We start from the raw sequence: 22,839 nt of genomic DNA, 5'->3' as shown, positions 1-22,839 counted from the left end.
TATATATATATATATATATATATATATATATATATATATATATATGTGTGTGTGTGTGTGTGTGTGTGTGTGTGTATCAATGGTCTTATTTTTAATTATTCTCTCTGTGATTAGGACATACTTTCAACTATTAAACCTCTGGACTTCGAAAACATACTGAAGGGAGTGAATCAAATGATGACTGGGAAACTGAATTTGCAACAGAAGGGGAATGCAGGAAGATTGGAATGTCAAGAAAAGACAAATGTCTGAGGAACTCAGAAAGAACTGATGGCCCAGTGGACCGTTACGGCGTGGAACTGCATCGTCGAGCGGTCGACCGAATTTCAAGTTAGTATTGTTGAACACTTTTCTGATTCTCGGGAACTTATTACTTACACTGCATGCTTCCGTCCAACTGTTAGTGCTACCACTGATATATTATTGTAATCCAGTGTCACAATTTTCCGGGTCATCGACGCCGGAAGTACAGTTATATTTGCTGAAATCATATTAATATACTAAGGGAAACTGAAAAGACATTAAGCAAAAAAATGAAAATATCTATCATGATGATTCTGATGAATTGGCATCATGGGAAAAAGCAAATGGAAGATACGGACTTCGTAGGGGGCCATAAATTAATCATAAAAGTGTAAAAAAGCGCACAGGTCACAATGCTTTTTTCATGTAAAAGAAAGCACGCCAACTGAACAGTTTCCATATTACGAAAACTTGCTGGTGCTATTTTTGATTAAAGTGTTTAGTGCTAGAATTTAATATGACGTGCGCTGATAGTCATTCTTTTCTATCAGCTTCCTTGACCCAAGGTCTTCCTGCGTATTTTCTTGTTTGGGGTCGCATTTGTTCTACAATGATTTTCTCATTCAAGACTATCATTATTCTTGGCTTTCTTGATAAAAAAAATCCTTGCTTTTGTCTTCGCCTCATGATAGCTTCCTTGATAAGATTAGAAGGAATGTTTTTATCATGAGACTGTCAAGAAGACTATTGCTGGATGTTTAGTTTACAAGGCCTCACTGCTGACTTCAGTGAGAAAGTATTTTTTGACTGACTTCATATTTATAATAAAGGACTTGATCCAGTCTTGATTAGTTAAAAACATTTATAGTTCATTCTGCCAAAGATAAGATTTATCTCTTAACTATCAACAAGAGACTTATCGTGGATTTAGCAATAGGAGAATTTAGCAATAGGAGAATTTATCATTGAATTTACCAAGAAATCTTCAAACTGTCAGAAATGAACTGATAGACTAGATATAATAAACACTGAGCATACTCTGAAGTACCTGAAAACTGCGAAAATATGAGGTCCACTTCTTTCACTTGAGTTTGTAGAGCGAAGCAATTGGATAAACATCAAGATATAACAGAACTAAAATAGCAGTGAAGCGGTCGCTGGAGATACGGACCTTGGGAAAGACTGCATTTCAGAGGTGCGTTTTGGGACCGACTGATTTCATTCTGTAAGGTGGCGGTACAACTCTTACAGTCATCCACGTTTAGAATGCACAGTAATTTGCTGTTAGAATCTATCACAAAACGTTAATTAGATTCATTCTAACTAAAAGAATTCTATCACAAAAAGTTTATTAAATTCACACTTACTAATAGAATCCTAACACAAAACCTTAATCAAATTCATACTTACTAAAAGAATTCTATCACAAAAAGTTAATTAAATTCATACTTACTAATAGGATTCTATCACAAAATGTTAATTAAACTCATACTTACTAATGGAATTCTATCACAAAAAGTTAATCAAACTCATACTTACTAATAGAATTCTATTACAAAACGTTAATTAAATTCATACTTACTAATAGAATTCTATCACAAAAGTTAACTAAATTCATACTTACTAATATGTATTTGCATGCAAACTGAAATTAAACATTGATAAAAATGAATTGTCACTATACAAAATCCCTTGAAGACCAGCAACTCTATCAGCAACTGTGAACTGATTTATATAGAAATTCATGCTTGAGACGTAACAGAAAATCTGCTAGTTGTTTGGACGTCTTTGCGATCAGAGAGTAACGAACAGATAGATACTGCTGATTCATCGAACGCCAAACGATCGTTGGGGTTTAGCGTGGGCAATCCAAATGAGTGCCATACATAGAAGACCCTTATTGGTGCCTTTCGATTATAAGAGACCAATCAGCTGAGGTCTATGACCTAAGCAAGCTCAGTTTGAAAAATTAATGATCTGTAAGGGTTTAGCGGTCGACAGGTTAGGGCGTGTCTAAGAGCCAGTGGTGGGCGAGTGTTACCTCAGAGGACCTTCCTACTATAATTGCATAATTAAGTAGCATAATATTAGCAACAGGGCCCTCAGTAACTATTAAGGAAAATACACATGTTAATTGTATCTTACGCATTTCATTTGTACTGGTAGAACCTTTATATGACCGAGAATCAGGTCATATTTTTTGGCGTTAGTTGTGGGTATTACCAGTACATAATAGTTAACAGCGTAATTGTGAAGGTGAAATAAACAATGCAAACTCGAAAATCGGCGTCCGACGGCAGGAGTGCCAGTGCTAGCAGTACCAGTGCTAACAATAACAGTGCCAAGGAAGAGGACAGTGTGAAAGAGCTGTCAACGACTGTCCAACACACGTTAGAAGAGTTGCACAAATTAACAAATGAAATACAAAATAAAAAGCCCGTCGACTCACCCACAATTTCGGCCGACGTCAAGTCGTCACCGCAAGCGCGACCAGACGAGAAAATAAAAAAACATGCCAGTGCTAGATGGATCAGTGCCTGAGTTTTACAACTCACGCACTGATGAAGGTTTCCTTTCGATCGAGACCTTCATAAAGTATATTGAAAATGCCACAGTAGGCTGGACAGATAGAGAAAAAATTGTGCAAACAAAACAAAAAGTGACTGGAATACAGCATGGCAAATCAGGAGTTGGGATGCCAGTTGTTCAACAAACTGGGGCACTTTTAAACAACACCTCACCAAACAGTTTGCCCTACACCGAGAGGAGAAGGTGGAGCTAATGAAAGATTATGACCCAATGCTGGGGGTGGGAGAGTCGATTCAGCAGTCTGTAATCACGTCGGTGAAGACTATGAGTCCCTCACCCCTGAAAGAGACCAGACTGTAGAGGGAAAAGACGCCTTCTGCCGACGCATGCTAAGGCGAATTCTTCCCACCTCCATGGTGGGATTCCTTATTGATGATGAGAGGCCCTTACAAGCCTTGCTGCCGAAGGTTCAACTTCTGTTAGACCACGAACATCGCCAGCAAACAAGGGGAGGGGCAGGCCACCTCCCAACAGTTTGTTGCAACGGTTAAACAACCTGACTAAGCGAATCCTCAGCCAGCCTTACCCACGCATCCAGGGACCTCGAAGAGGCAAGGGAAACCAGCCGGGAATAAGACAGTTGGCCATTGCTGGGGGTGTGGAAGGGAGGGCCACATGAGGACCAAGTTCCCCTCTCTCACTGAACTGCGACGTTGTTTTCGATGCAATGCAACAGACCACCTCGTGAAAGCTTGTTCAAAAAACGACGACGGCCAGCAGAACAATGCTCCCCCTACACCAAGGAGAGGAAGGGGAAGGCTGTGTGGAGGAGGAGTCGGGGGTCCCTGACTACACCCACTCTCATCAGGTCTAAACAACGACGGTGTCCCCGGTAGAACAAGGGACGCCTTGTTGGGGAATGAGGGGAGTCAACCAACTGTCGCTGCCCCTACCTGAACGTAGAGGGTGCCGGGAGGAAAGCAATGCAAGAGCCTATCGCCTGCCCTCAATCTGCGAAGGAAGTCGAGGTGCTGATTGTGCAAATATGGTCAGGAGAGCGGCGGGGAAGGGCATTGCTCGACTCGGGCGCAAGTGTCTTTGTTAGAAAAAACACCCAGTGACAGGGTCGGTGCAGCTTGTGAAAGGTTGTTTAGTTTTAAGTACAGCAGGCGGCCATCGGATGGTAACCCAGAGTACTATGAAGCAGCAGGTAACCATCGATGGGCGAGTAGTGACACATATCTTCTATGTAGTACCAGCTTTACAAGTAGAAGGGATTTCAGTTATTTTAGGAATTGATTTTGTGAATAGGAACGAGATAATAATAGCTGGCACGGACGGGAAGGGGATCGAAGTATGTTTAAAAGGACAACGAATCCCCACAGAGGGGGAGAGACCTAAGTGCCTAAGAGTCTCCCTAAGATTGAAGGCAGGTGGGGGGGGGAAGTGCCCGCTGCCCCAGAGGCAGATATGGCACCACCGTGGACCCTCTCATCCCTCACCATGATGTCCGCACGTAATTTACCGGAAGGCACCTTAGTTATGGTCAGACCCCATCAGAAATGGGAAGATTTTATCTTTCCGGGTCTGAGCGAGGTTAATGTGCCATTTACTAACATTAGCGATCATCGTATCGTATTAGACAGTGGGTCAATATGCGACCTTGAGCCTTGTGAAATAGCAGATACTTCTCACACACTCACAACCTTGAGTAGCACCCGTCAGGGTCATGGTGAAGAACGTCTCGATAGACTCCTGCAAACAGCTGGTGGGTCTACCCCTGTTATCAAAATATTGTCAAGGAAATTGTAGAAAGTTATCAAAATGTAATCGTGACTGGCGACAAAACCCCAGGCAGAGTAAATAATTTTCCTTTTGTTATAGAGACCGGGGATCAACCATCCATAAGATCTGAGATGTATAGAGTTCCAGTTTGTTATCAGCGGGAAGTGAAGAACGAAATTAATAAATTAAGGAAGCATGGGGACAATTAGAGAAAGTGAATCTCCCTGGGCCTCGCCAATTATGATGGTTAAAAAGAAGGATGGTTCTTTGCAATGTGTTGATTATAGAAAGTTGAATAGTATCACAAAAGACAATGCATTTCCATTGCCCTCTATCAAAGAATTGTTGATTAATGTCAGAGATAGTAAATTCTTCACCACCTTGGATTTAAAGTCAGGTCATCATCAAATACCTATAGACGAAAGTAGCAAAGAAAAGACAGCCTTTATAGCTAATGATCAATTGTTTGAATATAATTACCTTCCTTTTGGAGTAAAGAACGCACCTGCCCATCTTGCATGTGTTATGATGCCCATATTAGCTTTGTTGTTAGGGCATAGCGTGTTTGTATACTTAGATGACATAATCATAATAGGGGCTACAGCAGAAGAACATAAGAAGAACATTACTGAAGTCTTGGAAGACTTAAAGCGACATGGTATGAAAATTAATCTAACCAAATGTAAATTCTTTTAGCAAGAAGTTGAATTTTTGGTGCACATCGTAACATCTGAAGGCCTTAAGCCTTGTGCAGATATAAAGTAGCAGCAATTAAAGAATTTCCCCAACCGAGGAATGCAAAAGAAGTAGCCAGTTTCCTCGGGCTCGCAGGCTACTATCGAAAGTTCATAAAAGATTTTGGTAAAATAGCGAGGACCACTAGATTCATTGAGGTAACAGTCGGATTCTCATTGGGGACAGGAGGAAGAAATAGCTTTTCAAGAACTGAAGATTTCACTCACTAGTAATGAACTGTTAGCTTATCCAAAGTTCGATTGACCAATCCTAGTAACCACTGACGCAAGCAGTATAGCTATTGGGGGAGTGATTTCTCAAGTTGATGGTGCAGAAATTAAAAACCAATTTGTTTTGCATCACTAGCATTAAAAGGGGCAGAGAAGAACTACAGTACCTTCGATAGAAAGGCAGCGGCAATTCTATGGATGCTGGAGAGACATCGCTACTTTTTGCGGGGGGCAAAAAGTCAAAATAAACTCAGATCATCGCCCATAGAGAGATTTATTCAAGAAAGGGGATTTAACCACTTGCCAGGCTCGTTGGATCGAGCGGCTGATAGAGTTTGATATTGTGGGAATTGAACATATAGCATGGAAAACAAATAAAGTACCGGATGGTCTCTCCACGAGTACCATAATGGGAGTTACAACCCGAGCAGCAAAGGGAGAGGAACAACGACGGAAGAAACAGTTGCATGCCTCAGAGGCACCTGATGTAGAAAACGGGAATAACTCGGTGACTCAAGAGTTAGGGAGAGAGAGAGAAGGGGCGTGAATTGAACCAGCTGTGAGGACGAGAGAGCTGATCCTCCGGGGCGGGGATGGGGGGCGGCGGCGGGTGTTCAGAAAGCGGATGCCCTGGGAGTGAGAGAGAGTGTGATTGATTTGTGTGGTTGGAGTGTGAAAGAAGTGATGAGGGGTCAGAGGTCCGAACCCTGGATTGGACAGGTTAAGGCTTATGGAAGGGGTGCGAGTAATGAGTTTCCCGATTTCCTAACAGTGCCCAAGGATATGTTCTTCCTTGAAGGAGATATCTTATTTTGTAAATATGAGAAGAGACCAGGCAATATCAAATCTCGCGTCGTCTTTCCTCCCTCTTTGGTAGAGAAAGCCATCCACATGATACATGTAAGTCCCTGTGCAGGACATATTGGTATAGAAAGGTCCCTCAAGAGGGCACAAGAACCATTTTTTTGGGTAGGGATGAAAAAAGACATTGTAAAATTCATCTCCCAGTGCCACATCTGTAATACCACAAAAAACCATAGACAGACTATTCCGAAGGCTCGAATGTGGCCAGTGGAGCCAAGCAAATTTGCCAGAGTACACACTGATGTTGTAGGACCCTTCTCCCTAGGGGACGGGCAATTCAGGTATGTATATGTGATGGTGGATGAGTTCACGCGGTATACTCACACACACGCGATGGTGGATAAATCGGCAGTATCAGTTGCCAGAGCCTTGAGTGCATTCATAGTGAAGTTCAGCTGACCCCGTACGTTAATCAGTGACAATGGATGTGAATTTATTAACGAAGTAATAAAAGACCTAACAAAAATGTTGAATGTAGAACATTTCATGATCGCATCTTACCGGCCTTCAGCCAATGGGTTAGTTGAATCCCATAATAGAGAAGTAACAAATATTTTGAAATATGTAGTAGCAGACAGTCCGAATTAGTGGGTAGAGATGTTGCTGATGGCAGAACTTGTGCTTAATACGACGTATATCGGCTTCATAAGAAATACCCCGTATTTTTTAGTGTATGGACAGGACCCTTCTTTGCCATATGCTGTGATCATGGACCCTAGAACTTTACCACTATATAGTGTCGAACAATGCCGGGTGATGTTCTGTAACCTGACCCAAAGAATGTTACAGACAACGCAGACGCTTTTGTTGATGGCCAATGAAAAGTATCAGACGAAATATGATCGGCAATTCCGCACACAAACATCTAAGATGCAAATAGGGGGCAGAATCTATCTGAAAAGGCTGCAACCAATGAAACATAAACTTGGGTCCGCCTACTTAGGACCGCATCGTGTGAAAGAAATTAAAAACGACATCACGGTGATCCAGCATATTAAAGCCGGTGTCCAAGGCGAGTACCACCTATCACACATGCATCCCGTCAAAGATGTCTTGATGTGGCACCTGAATAAGCCAGTTCCCCCTTTTCTGGGACTGCCTGGCTATCTGGGGGAGAAAGTGAAGATGATGTACAAGTATGTCTGGGGATCATTAATAGTGCACCCAATGTGCATACAGACGAAGGTTTCAAATATTGGTGTCATGTGCTGTTGTGAAAAGATAACATCACAAACGTGTCTATGTGCTCACATTCCACGATCTTTTATTTCATTTTTTTGTGTTGATTTTATCCATGTCTATTTGATGTCATTTATTCTTTTTATTCAATTTCTGTGATTTTTACAAAATTATTTTGCCTTGATGATTGACAGTAATCTGGCTTTTGCCTTGTTTTGATTATTTGAACTGCAGGTTATTGCAATCCAGTTCTAAGAAAATTGTGTGTGTTAATGAGTGGAGCTAAAAAATATTATTCTATTGATCCTATATAATTCTTTTTTTTTAATTGATAAAAAAAATCATAGCAATGTAATGCGTGGAATTCATAACACTGTAAATTGCCAATTGTAACCACGCAATTTGACCATGGCTTTCTATGTTTTAGTTTTTGTTTCTGCATGAATTATTGATAACATATGTCGGGAGGTATGGTACTCAAATGGCAGTCCACAAATAGCAGAGAAACTAATTAACAAGAAAAAAATAGTGTTGTGAGTCCTGCGAGACGCAGAACTTTTAGGGGGGAGTGGTTAACTGATTTATATAGAAATTCATGTTTGAGACTTAACAGAAAATCTGCTAGTTGTTTGTACGTCTTTGAGATAAGAGAATAACGAACAGATACTGCTGAATCGCTGAACGCCATACGATCGTTGTGGCTTGGCGTGGGCAATTCAAATGAATGCCTACACAGAAGACCCTTATTGGTTTCTTTCGATTGTAAGAGACCAATCAGCTGACGTCTGTGACCTAAGGAAGTTTAGTTTGAAAAGTTGGTGATCATAAAGGGTTTAGCTGTCGACGGGTTGGGTAGCATCACTAAGACAGTGATCGGCGCGTCACCTCAGAGTTCCTTCCGACTATAATTGCATAATTAAGGAGCGTAATATTAGCAACAGGGCCCTGTGTAACTGTTAAGGAAAATACACGTGTTAATTGTACCTTATGTTTTTTATTTGTACTGATAGAACCTTTATATAACTGAGAATCAGGTCATATATATATATATATATATATATATATATATATATATATATATATATATATATATATATATATATATAATATATATGTACATAATGTATTTACACATTTGTGGGTTTATGAAGGGGTGTAGAAGGCTTCTGCACAGGTGTTCATCCATGATTCTACAGCTAAAGTAAGAATATGGCAGTGACTGTCGTATTTTATCTCTTGAGCAAAACCCTTCTAGAAGCAATGGCTTAATATTATACTTTCCAATATATGTACACATATGCTTAAAATCACATTGGCGCGTGATGTATATATGTAGATACAACATAGGGAAAATGAAACACGGAGTGTAAATCCTGACTGGTTTCGTCTTCATTCCTAAGACATCTTCTAATGGAATGATGCATAGTGATTGAAATTTACAATATATATGCTAGAGTGACAGTACAAGCGAACAGAAAGGTGGAGAAAGAGGCAGGAAGGGACATTGAACTCGTTACCGTCTGAGGTCAGTACTGTACACTGTTTATAACTCTGTTGTTCTATGAGGGTAGCCTCACACCGTTTGGGAAACGGCTTCATGTGATAGATAACATTAAAAATTTTTCGGCTTTATATCTACCTTGAAATAAGATAAGTGTCGTCTACATACCTACAGTAAAAGAGTGGGTGGTAAGCAGCAGGGCAGTCGTCGTCAAGCAACTGCTCCTCAAGATTGCACATAAAAATATTAGCTCAAATCGGGCCGAGGGGCTGCCCATCCCAATTCCATTAATTAAAAATGAAGTCCGCGTCCTGCACTGCCAGAGTTAACAGTTTCTTAAAACTGCCACGAGTAAAACCTTGGTACAATATATCATCTGTATTAAGAATTTTACAGAAAATGATTTCGATAGTTTCATTTAAAGGTACATTAGTAAAAAGAGCCTCAACATCAAAACTTACCATAACAAAGTCTGACTCCTGAAACAGTATCTTATTTTTGACATGCTCGCCATTGTTAACTGTATAATTATTAGTTGTCAATAAGGAATTTGGCTAATTTACAATCTGTTGTGTCATATGATGCCAAAATGGGTCTAATAGACACATCAGCTTTATGTAATTTTGGTAAGCCGTACATAATACCAAATGTCCCTTCATGGCTGAGAAGATTTTGATACGTATCTATATATATTCAGAATTTGCTGATCTAGTAAGGATTGTAAAAATCTATTGATACGAGCCTTGATAGACGGTAGAAAGATTAGGTTCACCCAGTAGTTGAAATTTTGTGGTGTCATTTAGGATATAATCAACCTTTTCGATATAATCAATCTTATTGATATACCCTTACCTTTAGCTGGACCGATAATGATTAGGTTTTCCCGTTGGCCCAGTTTTTTCAGTATCTCTGGGCCCTGCTTTAAAAAAAACGGTGTCCAATTAGTAATTAAATTATTAGAAGTTTTATGAACTATGGAATCTAGTTGATTACGTAGAGCCTCCACATCTGTTATCAAATGCGTATTAATTAGGGAGGTGAAAAGGAATTCCAGAGCCGAAGAACCTGTAAAATGAAGGTTAATGACACGGTCAACAGCACTCAAGGCCGATAGACAAAAGAAACTCCTCCCTTATTGACAACTGGCAGTCATAGAGATAAAACACAGGAACGGAAATGCCTAAATGAGTTAGTTTACGCAGGCGTGTTTCTTGAACCTGTGGGGTGTACAAATCCAAGGATTTATTTAACAAGAGTTTGAAAATAATATGATTTAAAATGGAGAAGTTATGCAGTACATCTGAGAAAAGACGAAAGGGCTGCTTAAAGATCTGTTTAATAGTCCTTTCCTTATTTCGGACCTCTGTGTTTAAAAATTGTCGAGTAGCTTATTGGTAACAAAGTGTGCTGTAGATAGAAGATTCACATACCGAGAATTTAACGAATGTTGGAACAATATCACTGATACGACAGTACTGTAGTTATTCAAGGTCCAGCTCTACTATACAGTACGTAGACGGCGAGAAGTTTTCTCTAGGGTGCGGCAAGAGCCAAGGAGAGCAGCAAAGTAGCGTTGTAGGATTACAGACTGGAAATTCGAAACACCTGCAGGTCGCACACGGGAAGGGAACAAGACTGCCAGCACCGCCGTAGGAAGACCATGTCGAAAAGACGTCCAAGTGAGGCGCCAACACTAGAAGAAGGTAGCTAGAAGTCCCAACACATCTCAAAGGGCAACGACACAGATGGCAAATTTCCAGATTTACTGCGACCTTTCGGTGCCAGCCCCATTTTCAAGCTAAAAATACAATAAATACACACATTAAAAGCAACTCATATTTACATATCACATGACAGAACCGTTTCAAAACACTGATTCATCCTTCACTAACTCAACATTTTTACCACTTTGTACTGTTTGTCTACACATTTCAGTACTTCTTATGCACCAGGGACATGCAAACAAAATTTCATTTCAGCAGCTTAAGCCTTTTTTCTTTCATTAGCATTCAGCATCTAAACTTCACTTCCATTAAGGAGAGTCGGCTTAAGGAATCCTTCGTATGTTCCCTCTTGCCTTCCATAGACTATAAAATACCCTAACTCACCTCTTCTCTCATTTTGCCTTCATTCATCATGTTTACTACAAAATATGTATCCGAATCAATAGTTTCCATTTTTCCACCGTCCATAATAACTGCATTTGCTTCACATGAGAGGAATTTGTTCGATAACCTTTCTCTCTGCATATAATTTTCTGTTTATTGTAGAACAAACTCTTATCCTCTCTACAGTTCTTGCTGACTTCAGCGCCCCTCCTCATTTTGTTACTTTGCTCTTACGCTTTCTTCCTTTTACCCTAACTACTTTATCCATCATCCTCCTGTTTAATTATGCAAGGTTTTCTCTTCTGTCATGTAATTGCATTTCAGTTAATGATCTTATTCTTTCAACTCTCATATTTTTATCCATCCACTTATTGTTTTCAGGGGCGTCATTTAGGGGGGCAACTGCCCACCAGCCTCAACTTGCCCCCCCTCACCCCACCAAGCCCAAGAAGTAACAGCAGCTGGTTTTCCATTATTCCTACCGAAATTCAAATGTGTCATCATCACATTACGTTATATCTTTCTATCTATCTATTTTATGCGCTTCAAAAAGCACATAAAATAGCTCAAAATAAAAAAAACCCAGGTGATTAGGCTCGCTTCGCTCGCCAAACCACCTATGCCCCCCCCCCCCACAATAAAAAATCTGAAATGACACCCCTGACTGTTTTTATTTTCTTCTAATTCATCGCAGAAATTTATATGCACGCGCCATTTTTACTCTTTCACCTCTGTCTCTAGTTATAGCTCATTTTTCGTTTATTTCCTTTGTTATATATAATATCTATTTCTTTCTTAAATCACTTATTACATTTACAGCTTATGTTATGGAAGTTCTACTGCACGGGGATCTATCTACGATTCAACGGGTAAAGCATCAATTGACAGTGACTGTTGTGTTTTTTTTTTTTCTCTGTAGCCATTCCTTGCTAGGGGAATGCTCTAACCTCTCAAGTTTAATGTGTGTGTGTAAAACGTTGTTGGCTGGATGAAGCGTATAGCACAATATTAAGTCACAAAGGATGAGGCGGACCCTGAAAAAAAGGCAAGACGTAGATTGAATGTGCCAAGTATATACTTTGTAAATGATTGTGGTGGAAGTGTCCTTTCATGATGGAAATATTTATATATTTATCTCGTTTTATCATTTATGTTTTAATTGGTTTATAAAGAATATTTGATTTATTTATGATACGTTCTTAGAATTGTAATAAAATACACACTGACAACTCGTGTGATCCCACGCGGTGAGAACTCGCTGACCCATGACAGAGATGGGAAAGGTCGAAAACTCGTTCTCAAAACCGAAATCATTTCCTCTGCGCTGAACTTCGCCTGTGCTTCTGATTAGCGTTAAAGAACAGCATAGCAAAGGGAAACTGCAAGGAGAGGAATCACCCTGAATTTCTAATACACTTTCAAGTTTCCAGTTTCTTTAGACGCAAAGAAAGATTCAAATTCCATAATTTTATTTTATTGCTATTATTAATTGACAGGACACAAACGTCCGTGCTGGCATTATTTTATGAACACCTTGTGAAAAGGTATAAGTAAATCAACGTAGAAAGTATGAACAAGTTGGAGTGTCGTGAAAGAATAAGTCAAAATTTTCGATATTGGAAGAATGAGACTAGTTCCGTTGTTGTAAATCTTTCAAGTGAATTGAAGTAAAATTTAAGTATTGCCATGTTATGTCGTAATCTGTCCGTAAAAACGTCTGTGTCGTTAGATTCCCGAGACTGAATTATACTGAAGAATGCAAAGTTCCGAGTTCATGAAATGCGTAGCAAAAAAGATCCGGGTATCGAGTATCGCGAGCGCAGTGTCGGGAACAAAGAAGTTCCTTGCTCGGTCTTGGGCGGGACCGTTCCCAGTCCACGAACGAACGCACGCACACGATAGTCGTGCAAGTTACCTCCCTCACTTTTGGTCCGATGTGACTGAGTAATGATGAGGAACTCATATTCAGTTCAAGTGTGCGTGTGTGTGTGTGTGTATGTGTGTGTATGTGTGTATATATATATATATATATATATATATATATATATATATATATATATATATATATATATACACACACAATGTATTTGTGTATGCATGCTAAATCACATACCTTGCTTGTGATATGTTAACCGTAACTTGAGCTTTTGCCCGTTGTATACTTTTACCCTCTACCTGTCTCATGAGAACAATTCTCACTCCCATGGCACCCCAACCCCCAACCTTACCGTCACTCCTAACACTTGAGCGCGCTCGAAGTAGGGGTACCAATACAAAGAAACTTTTAAGCCTCCAAAGAAACAGGATATATGGGATGAAATATTACCGTAAACCACTGAGTATTTTTTTTTAATACGAATTCATATGTAGTTTGGAAGTCAACTATATCTAATGACTTCCAGAAAGCCAATTTCGTATTGACAGTTTTTATGCAATCATGTCCGTGCCGCTATCCGTGATGGACGTATTAGTTGCATCTGAATATAACGAGTTATGGCTGGATTAAGTTATATTCATCAATTGTTCATTTGAAAATATTCCTCGCGCAGGCTGTGTAAATCTAATTTGCACGAAGCGCCACCAATGAAGGCGAAAGTATAGTTGACTGAAGTTGTTAAACTCTTAAAAAATATTTGCTGTATAAAAATAAAAATTCCAAGGAAAACATTAATGGGCGCTAAAGGAAGTGAAAAGCCATTCACCTCACGCATTTTACGTTACACGCCATGCTTTGTAATCATGTGTTGCTTTGAGACATTTAGTTTTTACTTTAAAAATAAAATTTGTCATTGGTGTATTTGAAAATATGACAAAGCTAAAATCTTACCAGCAAACTTGAACTATATCAACTGCTCATCATAGATGTGTCCATGTTAGGGAGAACGCTGTTTGGCGGGAGTTTTGAATGCCAAGTGAAACGACACTTTCACTAGGTCTAGGGGAGATACAACTAAGTATTTTAATAAGATGTCCTCTTTACGGTGTAGAGATGCGAGTTTCAATAAAGATGTAAGATTATTGAGGTCCTGAGAAATTCGAAAACAGAAGAAATATATATATATGAATTACGCTGAATTGCGAAATATCGCTATCAACGTCTGGCAACATCAAGATTTCTGGTATGGATAAAGTCTTGTATTGTTTCTCGCTGTTTGCAAGAATTTTTCGTTACATCTCCCCGTCAATACAGCTGGAAATCGCAGCCAAGTGAACGAAAAAGGCAGACAGTGACCGAACGTTGGTGAGAAAGAGAAACATCGGGAATCCGTGCGTGACGTCATGGCTGTGGTCCCCGTTTGCCAGCGCACCATTCGTAAGCGAGGGAACGGAGTAGTAGGACGTACGAGACGGGGTCTAAAGCAAGATAGTTATTTCTCCGCTTATAGAGTTGATATTCCTATTTCTTACAGATCTAGATATCAGCTCGTAGTTTAAAATTATAACCCCATTCATAACTTCATTATTATTGAAGGTAAAGTATTCGCCGGAGAAGCAGGCGGCTGGCAGGGCCTCACCACTATGGCTACCTCCCTTCCTCTTGTGATTCTCGTGCTCAATTTCCCTTTTGATGATATTGTGTAAGCCATGCGGTTGTGGCTACATGCAGAGCTCACTAGTTAGATTTTCTGTTTTGAAAACTCTATCATCCCGGAGGGGGGTGTAATGTTAAAGTGTTCACAGCACAAAGTTAGGGATTTACCGAGTCTTAGGTTTAAGGTATCTGATTTTATTTTTGGTTTGAAAAGAGAAAAGGGTTGAAATAGTTTAAATTGCATGTTGATTTGATTTGTCTAAATTCAAGCTTGGAGAGGTTGACGGTTGGCAGCATTGCGTCAGACGGGGTGGCTCCCTCATCTGTAGGCCCAAGATGTCTGCAGAAGTCTTCTGTGGTGACTTCAGGGAATGGATCGATTTGTGAAGAATTCGTGAAAGTTGTGTCATCTGTCTACTCTGTGTTAAATGGTCATATATTTGATGTAATATGGCCTTTTGTCTGCTTTTCTATGTGGAAGACTGCTTCGCATCTATTCATTCAGAACTATATTGAGGGAGGCAGTCTGCCACCGAGTCTTGAAGAATGAAATCTGTTTAAACTGAATGTCGTATTAGTAATATGTGCCAAAATTGTTTAATATGTTTTAAAAGTAATCTCGCATGAAGTATTTGTAGTGTCCTACCTAGTACTAGTTTGCCCTTGCTGCAACCCCCCCCGTACGCCATAACCCCACCCCCGTAACCAAACCGTACCTTTCTCTCGGTTCCCCCCACCCCCAGCTCTCCCGTCGGTGATCGCACACTTAACCCCACAAACACATCCCTTCCCCAGCCACTCCTGCATCGACCCCTCCCCACTCGCTCTCCGCATACTCTCCCACTGGATCACCCACCACACCCCCCCATAACCCACCACAGCCCCTCCACCCCATCACCCTCCGTGGTGTACGTCTTGATCTAGTCCGCAGACTTCTGTTAAGAGACTTTGGCCCCTCCCCCATTCCGTCTATTTGTTGTACGAGGACCGTAGGCACTGCCATTTTTTTCCTTGTTCAGGTTATTGAAATGTTGGATGGTCGTTCTTCCGTGAACATCTCCCTTTGTGAACCCAAAGGCTTCGTAGACCATTTTCCATACAAAACTTACTTGCAACCCCATCCTCTTAATAAAAGATTGATGCCCTTCTACCGTTGGCGCCATTTTAACCACTTTCCAAGAGCACTGACGTTCTAGTTTTGTTTTACATGGTCTATACAGTGATTAGTGCGCGGTTGTAGTTTTAACATGGAAGGTACATGTGTGTGTATATATATATATATATATATATATATATATATATATATATATATATATATATATATATATAATATATATATATATGTATATACATACATATATACATATATATATACAGAACCAAACCCGGAAATATACCTGAGTTCCATTCTTCCACGTATTTCATACTACTGCGACCACATGCAATGGTCGCATGCAATCATAATTATATTTTTCACATTTTGTATTTTGCCTTTATTTCAAGAAGTATCATTAATGTAATGTTCATCAACTTCCCAGGGTATATTCATTTTGGTACGTGTTTATGCTCATATATCTCTCCATGTCCCCTTTCTCACACTATCCCCTTCCCCAGCCCCCATGTTTGCGCAGAAGTTGGGATTTGGGTCGGGAAGTTGTTGGGGGGGAGGGAGGTTAGGTTTGCTGCTGGAGGCTAACGGACTCGCTTGGAGGTAGTGACTGAGTTGTCGTCTCCCTCCCCCGAGCCCCTAATGTCCCGTGTATTGATTTTTTCCCTTTGGAGATATTTCCCCAGCTATTGTCTTGACCCAAGGCTTCGTAATTCGATCTTTCTGTTAACGTGGTGTATCTGGGTGTTTTGGTAAAGTTTTTTTTTTTTATTTAGAGTATTCTCTAGACTGAACGACCTTTTTTCTTGTCATGTTGTTGCAGTCGAGGCTTGCAGACTATGAAACACGGTAAGAAGTCTCTTTCGGTTAGTTTGAATACGTGTTGTTTGTGTCCTTAGTAACTAGTATTTTTTTTCTGTTGCTTACACCTTGGAAAATATCCTTGGTTTTTTATTCGATATGTTTTGTCAGCGTTTTCAGAAAATGTATTTGTTGGCACAGCCGAAGCAGCGTAGCTTGTGGAAAAAATAACAGGTTGAAAGGTATTGTTATATATTTTTTTTGCAATATATTTTGTTTTCTTTTACCATGGATGTTAACAAGGTAGGTTTTACGTCTACTAAGTGACAGTACGAGTGTTAATTTAGACCTCCACTAAACAGTACCACAAATTTGCAAATGTTGCTTTATATTTATTTCAAGGCTTGCACTCATCATATTCTAGTCTTTTCTTTTTACCTTTTAAATGTATGGTAAAATTTCCAGTCTTTAACTATATAGGGGCCTTCTTGACAAGGGGTAACCCGCATGGTAATTGTGGAATAGGTTTTGTGAGCTTGACGCTGTATACCACCTCCCCCCCTCTTTTCTTTCCGTTATATCCTCCGTACGTCTCCGTTTTCTTTGTGGTTGCAAACCTTGGTCATGCTGTACCATCGTTTTCTGTAGACGGCCTCAGCAAACATCCGCCCATTTCTCTCTCTCTCTCTCTCTCTCTCTCTCTCTCTCTCTCTCTCTCTCTCTCTCTGTGTGTGTGTGTATTAGTAACCTATTGTAAGACAACGTTGTGCAGGTGGGTAAACTATGTCATCAAGTGTTCACTTTGTAGATATTTCAGTTTGTGATTTGTAATGCTCATTTTAATTGATGCCACTCATTAGCTTCTTCCATATTAGGTATTTTTGGAATGTTCAAGTCCTACATGACTGTGTACACACAGTGGGCTTATTTGTTTTAAATATTTGTAGAGAAACCCAAACATCTGTTTTTGAGGTGTGATTATCGTTTCAAAAAGATGCTAACGACGCAAGTTAATGGGATTTTGTCAAATGAAAGGAAAGAATATTAGTATAAACTGTAAAAGCATACAGTATTTCCATTAATTTACCAAACAATCGAAGCTAGTATAGCAAGGAGACTTGGGTCTATTTTAATAATTGAATGTTTGCATTAGCTGGTACTTCGTTTTATTACCTACTTTGGGTTGGAAAGTCTTCTGGTGCACAGAATCGTCTTAAGTAAAGGGTGTATAATGATATAGGCACTAGTTTAATTTTTATATGCATGGAAGAAATCTAGAGAATGGCGTGATTTGCTATTGTCTAGAATAAACCACATGAAGGGCGGTTTCTTTGAATGGGTGACAGGAAGCTCCTACTGTCAGGAAATACTTAAAGGGAATATCTTCTTCACCCGTCAGTCACTCTTTTAAAGAGAGGACCGATGCCAGGTTGATCTTCACAGTTAAATTTAAATAACTTGTTAATTCAAGGGGGGAAACGTAGTAATTGATCAACAGTTAGGGAAACTTCGACATTGCTTATAATCTTATTTAAAATTTAGAGGCATGATGTACCCGGCGTGTTTGATGATTGTCAGTTTACTATTCCAGTCTCATTGATATCTTGTAATGCCAAGTGCACGAGCCCGCTACCGCTTGTTCTTTGTCGACAGTAATAACATTAGGAATTCCACTGATTGTCCGATCAGCGAAATCAGTCGCCATCAGGTTCATTGGTAACGAATAGGATAAGTCAACGTCGATCACACGTGTCCTGTACACTGCTTGCTAACCCCAGCCTCAAAATCTCGTATCTAGGGACGCATCCCTTCCACAGACAGTGGAAAGTAAGGCAAAAAGTGTGAACGAAAGGCCGATATATTTTCGTACTTATTGAATGACGGTCAATTTGGTGTTACAGATTTCATAGCTTATGAATGACGGCAATTAAAGGGATGTAAAGTACTTGTCGTTCTCAGAGGATAATGAGTGGTTATATTTTCTTCACCTAAGGGAATTTAACGAACTTGGATCTAATGTTTATCCCTTATTTGACTTGAGCAACCTATTAGTTATTCTTCTTAAAGCATTATAGATATGATTTAAAAAGCGCGTGCTTTTGTCAGTGGGAGCTTTTCCTCGCTTCACCTGCCCTAGTGTACAGTATATACTGTAATACACACACACACACACACACTATATATATATATATATATATATATATATATATATATATATATATATATATATATATATATATATATATATGTGTGTGTGTGTGTGTAAAATATATACATATATAGTGTATATATATTTTCCCCAGCTCTTGAAAATAAATAGAAACAATGGACAGGTGTCCATAGTTCACAACACCTGAAACAGATAACACTTGTGAGTTGGCTTGTCGGTGATTTTTAAATGCCTTATGTCAAATTATTTCTTTTGCTTTTTTTTTGGGGGAGACTTAGGAAAAGTCTCCTCAGACCATATGGCCTAAATTTCGTACATCTTTCATTCTCTTTGGAAACATTCATATAAATGCTTCATTTTTCATATTCAATTCTTTATTTTTTTTTTTATTCATGAAGAGAAACGAATGGGTTTTATTTGGTGGAGTATCATATTAAACTGGTATAGTTAACGTACTTCGGGTTCATTAGTTATATAATATATACATACATTATATATATATATATATATATACATATATATATATATATATATATATATATATATATATATATATATATATATATATATATATATATATGAAGCAGTGTAACCTTTACGTGTTGGCCTCTCAAATTTTTGTGTACGCTCGTCACTACAAAGTATCCGTTCGGAAATAAATGAAGAAACTTGACCTTAATGTGACAGGATGCGGTTTCCAGACGGAGCTCGCTAATACGCCATACTACAAAGTGAATTCGAATTTAGAGTCATTATACTTGAATTTACCTATACCAGTCTGCTCCATCGTACATCTTTGGTAAACCAGACATGACCGTCTTCGTAGGATGACTATTTAGTATTCTCGCTGGAATCGCACCACTGAAGGTGAAGTTTCTTCGCTTATTCTCCTCATGATATATATATATATATATATATATATATATATATATATATATATATATATATATATATATATATAATATATATATATAGAGCCCATAAAAACGACAAAATGTAGAAAGTAAGCGCTATATTTCAGAGACCAACTGTCACTCTCATTTGCCAATTTGGCGTTTCACGGCCTCTTTATGTTTGATGGAATTCTGTTTTAAAAATTTTAGGCATTATATATATATATATATTATATATATATATATATATATATATATATATATATATATATATATATATATATATATATATATATATATTCTTGAGAGAGAGAGAGAGAGAGCAACCAAGCACGCGTGCTATCACAGATCCTCACTATCGAGTGAAGGATTCACGATATTTTATAGCATAATTTCATTTAAATTCGGTAGCCTTATATAAAAATGGAGGCACACCCATACCAGTACTTCAATTCCCCAACGCACTTGCACAGTATGTCCATCAGTACCGATTTTAGAACGTTTGTGTAAGACAGAACGGAATACTTGGAACGTCGAGGCAGATCGAATTCATCTGGGCACTGGGGAACTATGAAATAAAAAATATCCCAATTTATTCAGTATTCTACGCTGAACTGTAAATTCTGGTACAAGAAAATCGGAACGGGTGGGGAAAATTTTAGCGAAAGGAACGTGGGTACTATGAAATATGAATACTAGACGTTAATTGCAAACAGGTGATCGTGTCAATCTCAAAACGAAATGAGCGAGAACTGAAAGTTATATCGGCAAGTGCTTCGTGAAAGGTGAATGCGAGTTTTCCGCCGCTCCTTAATTGGCCCCTTCCAGTGGGGCTGGGCCCCAAGAAAGCTGCTACGGATGCGTCTAAATGTTTTCGGTATTCATGGGCGAAATTGCAACGTCCGTATTTGGTATTTGAGAAATATTAGTTTTTGGCAGTGTTATGAATGTTGCACTTCTTAAATTCGTTGAAGATTGTCATGGCATAGGCATCTTAAACATTTAATAACGGTAGTCAAGGCTAACCGGTAAGTATTAAGGAGCGAGTTTTCCAAAGCAAGCTTTCAAAGAGACTAATTCTCTTAGTTTTACAAGAAAATGACATATATTTCCCATGTGTAGGAAGTAATGAAAACGTAATCCACGATGGGTATATATTTAATATCGACGACAGGTGCTAATTCCAGTACTCTCCTCGGACATTAACTTCGGTTAGGATTCGCCTGAAAATATTCCGCCTCTGAGTGCAACTACTTCCCTCCCTCTCTCCCGAGATCCTCATGCAACTCTCTTCTCCCCGTCCCCCTCACCAACCAGTCCGCTCCCCTGCCAACTCCAAGATCGGAGCGCCCCACTCTGTCTCCCGCTCCATTAGGGTCTTGCATCCCCTCCTACGCACTCCCTTCCTCCCGGGATGGCGCATATGGGGTGTGGCAGAGGAGCGAGGCATCATAACCCTTTCACCCGCCCTTCCGCCACACTTTCATTGTCACTGCTTTTATGGCTGTTTATCACCTCGTAAGGGGGTTGTCCTCCACCCCCCCCCCGTATTTTGCTGGCTGTAATGCACCGCTAAACGGCTGTCCAGCCTTGAGTTTAGTTGGTAGGGTCAAGTACGTAGCCCTTTAGATGTACCGGTCATTGGAGAGAGGTGGTTTGGTATAAGTAATTGTATACTTCATACTTATGTGGTTGTCTCAGTTTTGAATTTGATAGGGGAATATGGTGTTTAAGCATTAAAAAAGAAAGTTGATTGTGACTCGCACTGCCTATTGCCCTTGATTTCGAATGTTGCCGTCACCAGCCATTCATCGGTGCTACTTTGGCTTATCTGCGCCTCACCTACTCCGAGGTGCTAGTACTAAACACCATAAGGCAAATGTAAAGTAGACGCCCGCACGAAGATAAAGTTTGCTAATATAATTTGTCAACCACACAATATAGAAATGCGTGTATATGATACTTTGATCCCCGAGGGGCTAGTACTAAACACGGCGTCCCAAGGAACTTCCCCCATATTTAGTAGCAGCACCTCTGAGTAGGTGACGCGTAGAAAACAGGCCAAAATAGGACCCATTCATCTCTTCGGAGTCTGATCGAATTCCATCGTGTTTTTTGTCTTGAAAAGTAAATAATAAAAGGTATGAAAGGTTGCGTCGACTGGCCATGTCACTACAAAAAATAGTGCAGGTTAATAAATTCACACACACACGCACAAAAGCTTTGGGACCTAGTTTCGCCCAGCAATTGCATGAATCGTTGAACAATGGCACAACTTTAACTGCGATACGTTGCATGTGATTTAGTAGGTACACAATAGATGGCAAAACCTTAATAAACACAGGTTACATTGCTTCTAGGTAAGTAGGTACGTAATAGACCAGTCATCTTTTTTACTACAGAAAAATATTTACTGTACCCCTACACAAACTAGGCCTAAAAGCAGGAAGTCGGTGTAGAGGATCTTGTTGATAAATGGCTCTCTCTCTCTCTCTCTCTCTCTCTCTCTCTCTCTCTCTCTCTCTCTCTCTCTCTCTCTCTCTCTCTCTCTCTCTCCACGAAATTATTAGTTTTCTCCCTATCGCTAAACTACCTTGACCTTTGGATATTATGTACGTGAGTAGTTTGTTGTTAAGTTGTATATATACGTCTAGATGTTTTTGTCATGTTAACTAAAGTTTTTATAGGTATTTTGTCGACTCACGGTAAAGCAGCCTTGTCTTTTTTTTCTGTTATTGGTGTACGATTGTAATTGAAGCAACGTTAAGAAACCAACGTTATAAAGAAACAATGATGTTCGTTAGGAGTCGGTCTACACTCCTAGACAACTACTTGGTGAGGAAGAAAACTTCAATGGCTGAAGAAGTAATAAAGAAATCAATAGAAAAACAAGCATACTACCTGTGAAATGACAATATAGAAATTAATGGATAAGAACAGTCAGAAGGGACATTGTTTAAAGCCGCATACTGAAAATGTGTGAAAATGAACGAAAGTTAATTGTAAGGCGCAGTACTTTTGAGAAGGTAATTGACCTCCAAAAATGAAAATAATTGTTCGTCCTGTTGTTACAGTAGAAGAGCAGCAGGATTAGGCCAGATGCAAGTAGAAGAAACGGGATGATCTCACTTTTGAAAAGGGGAACAGTGGTGGACCGCCCT

The 22,839-nt window shown here is 39.4% G+C and overlaps 1 protein-coding gene across 2 annotated transcripts in view; it reads left to right on the top strand.

Moving 5' to 3' along the window:
• The first annotated feature begins 14,468 nt into the window (after positions 1-14,468).
• The window catches only part of LOC136850264 (uncharacterized), a 30,361-nt gene continuing 21,990 nt past the window's right edge, over positions 14,469-22,839 (top strand). Inside the window, exon 1 of one of the 2 annotated variants that reach the window (XM_067123941.1) lies at positions 14,469-14,646. Coding sequence is in view for 1 of the 2 variants with exons in the window: in XM_067123940.1 (XP_066980041.1) it covers positions 16,654-16,663 (10 nt within the window). In the remaining variant the exon portion in view is untranslated. Of the gene's footprint in view, positions 14,647-16,349; positions 16,664-22,839 lie in introns of those variants that run through there. The other variant, XM_067123940.1, reaches the window with a different exon arrangement.

Source organism: Macrobrachium rosenbergii, chromosome 21, assembly GCF_040412425.1.
Source record: "Macrobrachium rosenbergii isolate ZJJX-2024 chromosome 21, ASM4041242v1, whole genome shotgun sequence".
Taxonomy (NCBI): Eukaryota; Metazoa; Arthropoda; class Malacostraca; order Decapoda; family Palaemonidae; genus Macrobrachium; species Macrobrachium rosenbergii.
Note: the sequence above shows the minus strand (reverse complement) of the source record. Positions and strands in the feature narration are given on the sequence as shown.